The sequence below is a fragment of the Stylophora pistillata genome, chromosome 14, assembly GCF_964205215.1.
Source record: "Stylophora pistillata chromosome 14, jaStyPist1.2, whole genome shotgun sequence".
NCBI lineage: Eukaryota > Metazoa > Cnidaria > Anthozoa > Scleractinia > Pocilloporidae > Stylophora > Stylophora pistillata.
Genome location: NC_142532.1, coordinates 21,177,992 through 21,184,878, shown reverse-complemented (window position 1 = coordinate 21,184,878; position 6,887 = coordinate 21,177,992). Strand labels below are relative to the sequence as shown.

Below are 6,887 nucleotides of genomic sequence, written 5' to 3'. Positions count from 1 at the left end.
ATTCCTCACTGAAACATTTATTTCGCTTGTGTCACTATTACTTCGGACATGCATTGGTTGTGATTTCACTTTAGATGGGCTATCACCTCCAAAAATGGACCCTGTGCTTCTACGGATTTCATCATCTTTGTTGTAAATGTAATGGTGTTGGTAAGCCTCCGAATCGTCTTTTGCCCTGAAATTACAAATAAAATTTTAAAGTAAGTCATGTAGAAAAGGACCGCAACTACAAGGCAAGAATTAAAAAAAATTCACCCTTCTCAAAGTTCACCTATTTGAACTCATCTTGACGGGTTAATCACGGCTAATTTCTCTCCTTAAAATTACCTCTTTGCAAATAATTTTTCTAGTATCACGAAATTCTTGTAGATTAATTGTCACTTGAAGAGAACATACCAGATCAACAAATGGATTAGACAACAGTTAATTCTTTTCGTTTGAATATATATCTAAACCAAAACGATCGTGGAAAGACGAGTCGAAAAACGATACGCACATTGTTTCACGATAAAATAAATAAAACAACTAAAGCGAACTTTTGACAATGTCTGTTATGAAATTGAAATACAATGCTCGAATGCTCTGCCCACAAGTACAACATTTCGGAATTGTAAATATATATACAAAGCAATACGAAGAACCAAATCACCTTGTCTTTTTCATCACAATAACGAAGTTCTCAACTTCCCTAAAATCCAAACAAATCGACGTGTTTCTTTCGCTGTTGGAGACAATCGTTCGGTCATTCCCTTGCAGTTAATATCGAGATTTTCGTTTCCGGTGCGTGTCTGTCGGCAGAACTCTATTAGAAACTGGTGCTTGTTTGCCGCTCTTAAAAGCAGTCCAAGCAAATTAATAGTGTTTCTTTCTCTACGAAGCAGTCTTTTTAATCCACAGAAATCTCACAAATTCGTGTAACTCATTTTAAACGTGTAATAAACACGCTCTCACGAATAATCCTCGTGGCGTTCTTTCGTGTTCAGTCATTCCTCCGAAATTATTCCACACATGACATAACTCCCTCATTTCATTTTGTATCTATGATAACCAGAGGTAAATGAAATAAATCGAACAGTCCCTGTAGATACCAGTAGAAATAAGAGACGATGCAATTGGCTCTTCAGCTGACCAACTTTGCCACTGTCGTGTACAGATGTTGAAGAGAGAAGCTTCTGAAGCTATATCAGAGCAATCAGTCACTGTTCGTTTATAGCAGCTCGCTCAAAACATGTAATTAGGAGATTCTGGAATACCCGCTGAAAACGTAAACTCTTTGACAGTTGCAGCGAAATACTTATGAATTGAAGTCCTGTGGTATTTACCAGGTTTAACCAATGTTTAAAAATATGTTAGCTGAAATTCAATTTGGTCCACGTAGCTAAATCGAGGTATCTGTCGCTGTGATCAGCGTTAACCGAAGCTAAACATTCTAATGATGCGGTCGACCAGTTAAATTCCGAGCGAATCTAATCACACGGACCGTCGCAAAAAATCAATACTGATCATAAAGAACAGCTTACAGACAAAAGCGGCTACGCCAAAGCTGATAGGTCAATTCTGGACTTCGATTTCAGTTTATGAATTTTAAGTGCGGAAGGAACGAATCTTCACCAATGTGTTGTTCTCTGGCACGTCCTTTCATCTGTCACCGATGAATAACGATGTAAAGTGTACTGTTAGTCGATTTGGGTTTCGCCTACCCGTTATACCCCAAATAAACGCCGAAGACTTACAAAAATAAGATAAAATACAGACATATCTACGGAATACACAAATTCTCACCTTTCAGTTGATGATGAAAGAGCCACATTCTCAGCTTTCTTCAAATACTCGGAAACATTATTCGTCACCATTCGTGAATCTTCGTGCAGTCGTCGGGATCTCAAGATATGACCGACGATCGCTTGATGTATTCGCTTTGTTACAAATGCAACGAGCGATGACAAGTTTAAGTTGCTGAGGACATCAACGCCCGAAGCAAAGTAACCTTCAGTTTCATTACTGTTAAAAATTTGCTGACCAAGTTACATTCTAATGAGGAATCCAAGAAATCCGGAAATTGTCGTTTAATCAGGGGGAGTGACGAAAATCTCATTAGGTGATTACGTACCTCAGTGGTTTTGATAAAAAGAAAGAGTTTTGCGGTTGACACGTGTAGTGCTTAAAAGCATCGCTGAGCTGATCATGAATTTTAAAACAATTGCAAGGTTTGATCATTCTCATCAATCTGAACCAAACGAAGGGAAAATATTGAACAAATATCAAGCTTCAGTTTTCAACCGATCGTTCAAATTAAGTCTCTTTGCAAGTGAGAATTCGAGAAGACTGGTATTCCTAAACGTCCTTTTAAAAATTCAAGAGGGTAATTTAGCAAACGAGATCTTACATGGTTGGGGCGGGAGAGAGTTGCTTGGTTTTCTCATGAATGAGTGAGATGTAACTGAGTTTTCATTGAGTAGTCGAGCTCGCTCTATCCTTGAATAACTCTGTTAAGAAATATCTCGCAAAATCAACTTAAATCCCAAGTTTTTTCGGAAGGGTCAACTCTTACTTTTTTAGGAACTTGGCTTTTGAATTAGAGTTGGCAGAAATAAGGTCACCTAATCCTTATTGAAGTACTAGTGTTAATTCTCTCGCACTGAATTATGAAAAAAAAGCAATGCCAAAGAATTCAAATGCAGGTGAGAGTTAAAGCGTAACATGCGTAAAACTGCTGTTAAAAGATTTGTAATGTGTTCAAATCCATTACTGGTAAAATTAATCGATGTGATATATTGAACCGATCACGTAGGCCAACAAAATGGAAAATTTAGAGTTACAAGTGTCTTTAAGTACTTCAAAATCATATCGTCAAAGTACACACGCTTTTCCGGAGTAGAGTCACTATACACAGGCGAAGTTTAAGGGTCAATATTTCAGGAAATTTGAAGTTGTTCTCCCAGTTGAGCTAATTAGAAATACTAAAGAACTTGGTAACCCTAACGAAAGGTGGGAGAACAACGATTCACGAGCCCATCCGTCTGACAGGGAAGGAGAAGATAAGATAAAGATATAGAGGTAAGTTTCTAATGAGACTGTGGCGCTACCTCGGTGGAGGGTATCCAAGATAATCTGGTGTTATCATCTGAGTTTTCAATGTTAATTACCCACCGTTAAGAGTTTCCAACGCTGCATAACTAATGTTCGATCGGGTACTTTAAGTTCTTCAAGAGGGAGAAGGAAGGACGAGTTTTTAAAGCAAGCTGAACAGCTATGGCTGTCTTACAATGTGAATAGTTCTTTCACCGATAACTGCCCACAAGTATTAGAGTAAGTCCGGGTCTCAAATGACCTTCATTCTCGCCCCCCTTTTTTATGACAGAGCAAAAATAAATAAATTGCCCCCACTCCTGAGAAGCCGAAAAATAAAAACCCTCATCGAGGGTACCCGAATAGGAGTCTTCAATCCGATCTCGACCAAAATGTTCTCTCAATCCTGTAATCCCGACGGTTTATACCGGCCAATCCCGATCCCGATTCCGAGAACACCTTCGCGACGTCACGGAAAGGAATGACAAGGACACATCGAAACCAGTCGCTAGACATTTTAATCTACCTAATCATTCTAAGCAATATATGGCAATCTGCGGTCTTTCCTTACTCTTAGGTAGCACGGAAAGCCGTAAAACTCTTGGACAAAAGTTTATCTTTCCATCGGCACTCCCAATGGTATCAACGAACGCTTTTATTCTACTCATTTATCATTGTTTTTCTCGTCACCAGGAGAATTGGGTCGGTGGTAAGTGCACTAAACACAGGAGCAGGATCAACGCGGATTGTTGCACCACCATCGTGCCAGGGACGTAGCTGGGAACATAAGATCATGAGGGTGTTGCGGAGATCCTCACGTTTCTCGCTCTTGATAAGGGTGGTTTAAGTGTAGGAGGAGACAGTCTCTCTTAGCACGAGGATTAATTGTCGGTGGCGTCGGGCAACATCAGCAGCGAATGAAACGCCAATGGTCTGAGGGGGTTCTTCGCTTGACTGGGGCTGGAAGTGTTTAGGGATGGATTTCACAGATTCACAGATGTGGCAAGAGGACGATACAAGGTCAATGGCTTTGTAAACATCTAAAGCGAAGAAGTATCGGGTGAAGAGACGCTTTGTTTGGTACTTTGATGGGTGACTAAACCTGATGTGGAGAGCTGTTAATAGGCCCTCTAAGACAGAGCGAGGTACAACAAGGCGCTCACGTGGGGGTTGGAAGGGTTGATGGTCGCGCACAACAAGAAGGCCGTCGGCGGCAACCACAACATCTTTGAGGTAGCGTTTCACATCAATAATCTTGGTGGCTTTCTTAGAGGGTCGGGTACCTTGGCTAAGGTGAGAGTGTGTTCTCCGGAGGTGAGGGCACTCCAGCTGGGTAGTCTGCCAGGCAGCACGGCTAGTGAAGGGCATCTTGACAGAGCCTTAAAGGACATCACTAACAGAGAGGCTGCGAACAACAGAGTCTTCGAATTCGATGATGAATTTGCAAATCTGGCAACTAGAGTCCGAACATTCCTTTGGGTTTCGGCTTGGATAGTCGGAGGGTAGATTCTCAACTCCGACGATATGACGGATGTGAACAGAATAGCGGCTGACTGTTGACAGGAAGGTGGTGACTCTTGAACTGGCTAAGAATACTCCTCTCTTGAGCTTTTCGTAAGCTTGAACGCAGGGACTGCTGTCGGTGAGTACCTCGGTTGCGTGTGCAGATTGAATGATATAGGGGCAAAATGTCCAATTGCCTCACCAATAGCCAGGGCTTCAATCTCACAAGGCAACCAAGTCACCTGATGCTTACGAAGCTTGGCACTGAAAAATCCTGCTAAGAGCAGTGACCCATTTCGGTGTAAATATAGTATGGCTGCGATGCCTCTATTCTTGACGGAGCCGTCGGTCACTATCCATAAGGTATCTTGAGGCTGGGAAATTGTGATGGTCCGGTTGTTAGCCAATGCACGTTGGGCGGTTTTGAAGGCCAGTATCAATTCATCGCACCAAACAGTTTTTCTCTGGATTCTTTACATGCAGTGGCTTGGTCCAGGGGATCAAGCAGCTCCGCAAATCTTGGGAGCACGCGACTTAGAACTTTGTAACCCCCGACGAAGGATCGAAGGCCTTGTACTGTTGAGGGAGGCTCGACTGAGGATAGTGCAGCTAATCTGTGGGGGCTAGCTTGTAGGGTACCATTAGACCACATCCAGCCCAGTATGATGACCTTTCTTGGGTAGATGATAGTTTTGGCTGCAGATAAGCGAAGATTGTTCTTTTGGAGTAGGGCAAGAACTCTTCTCCAATTGTCGAAGACTTCAATAGGGCTTTTTCCCCCAACGTACAGGTCGTCGGCGATTTTGGCAACACAGTCCTCTTGAATGAGGTCTCCCAGAACTCGGGACATCAGCTCCTCAAGGCAAGTTTCGGACCCAGGCATGCCCATGGGAGAACGAGTGTAAACACGAATGCCTTAAATGGGGTAGCAATTCCACAGTATTTCATAGATGAATTGGCCAGAGGAATCTGATAGAAAGACTTCAGCAAATCAGTTATAACAATGTACTTCCACTTCCCTATTTCATGCAGTACGTTGTCAACATTAGGCATCAAGGAGAGTTGAGGCTTGCTGTACTGGGGAACTTCTCTAAAGGATGTCACAAGTCTGCTACCGCCATTGCGCTTCTTTACGAGAAAAGAGGTGTTCAGGTACTCCACATGGACATTGACTTGCTCGGGCTTAGCGAAGACACCGGCAGCTTCGAGCTCATCTAACTTGTTTTGTAACTCTTCGAGGGTGTTCCTATTGTCCTGTGGGAGCCTGCCTTTCCGCTGGGGAGGAAGGGTGGGGCAAATGTTGACAACAGCCTCAATTTTTCCACTTGCACCATTCTATTTAGAGATGGAGAGGTTGAACACGTCATCAAACTCCAGGTTGAGAGCTGTGAATTTGTCACGAGTGACCTCATCTAGGCACCCATCAGGATCAAGGATCACACGGGGTGAAAAGGGCTTGCAGGTGGCTGGTGAAGGAGAGACAGCACTACACGTGGAGGGAGGTGAGGTGGACGATTCGACGGGTAGAATTTGCCGAAGCAGGCAAAGCTGCTCACCACTCTTCAGGAGAATGGGGGGAGCCGGTCGTGTTGGAGACGCGTACGGCATGATCCACAGATTAAATTTGCTGCAGCGGAGGCCACGCCTCTTCTGGTTTGCGTGGCATGTTAGAAGGGCTGTCCAGCCTGGGGCTCAAGGGCCCACGAGGTGTCGGAGTCAGAGTCAGAAGGGGCACTGAAATGGACATATTCCCCTGGTAGACCGACAGTGCGGTTTGGGTTGCGTAGTAGGAAGGATTGAGTACGGCGCACGTTGGGTTGACGTGTATGCCTAGAAGGGGAGCTGTAACTGATAATCTCGGTGCCAGCTATCTCAATCTGACGTTTGGCGAGGCGAACACCAATGTCTTTGCGGATCATAAAGGGATTACCGGCTAGGATATCAACGTCTAGCTGGCGGACGACAAGGGCGTCTAATTGAAATGTTAGCTGTCCACGGGTTAGGGAGCAGTGAACTTCGCCAATAACATCCATTGGGGTAACGCCATCAGCCTGACGAGCCATTTGGGAGGCCGTGGTTATGGGGAAACCATAGAGCTTGGCAGAGGAGGCGTGGATCATGTTGGAGGTTGTACCGGTGTCGAGGGTCAGCTGCACTGGGTGTTCATGATAGAAGGTGTTAAGTACAGGGGACTGGACTATGCCGACACGAAGGGCTGTTGGTTCTTCACCATGGACTGGTGGGACTACAAGGTCGCTGCTCTCATCCAAGGGCTCGCAGATCTCAGTATCGAGGTCGTCGCGGTCATCTGTCAC

The 6,887-nt window shown here is 44.2% G+C and overlaps 1 protein-coding gene across 2 annotated transcripts in view; it reads right to left on the bottom strand.

Moving 5' to 3' along the window:
- Positions 1-2,009, bottom strand: part of LOC111330879 (uncharacterized) — a 32,415-nt gene extending 30,406 nt beyond the window's left edge. Inside the window, exons 1-2 of one of the 2 annotated variants that reach the window (XM_022935854.2) lie at positions 1,783-2,009; positions 1-175 (exon numbers count right to left, since the gene is read on the bottom strand). The exon at positions 1-175 is cut by the window's left edge and continues 925 nt beyond it. In XM_022935854.2, the coding sequence (XP_022791589.2) occupies positions 1-175; positions 1,783-1,853 (246 nt within the window). In that variant the 5' untranslated portion in view covers positions 1,854-2,009. Of the gene's footprint in view, positions 176-649; positions 1,616-1,782 lie in introns of those variants that run through there. The other variant, XM_022935855.2, reaches the window with a different exon arrangement.
- Between the last annotated feature and the right edge of the window lie 4,878 nt (positions 2,010-6,887).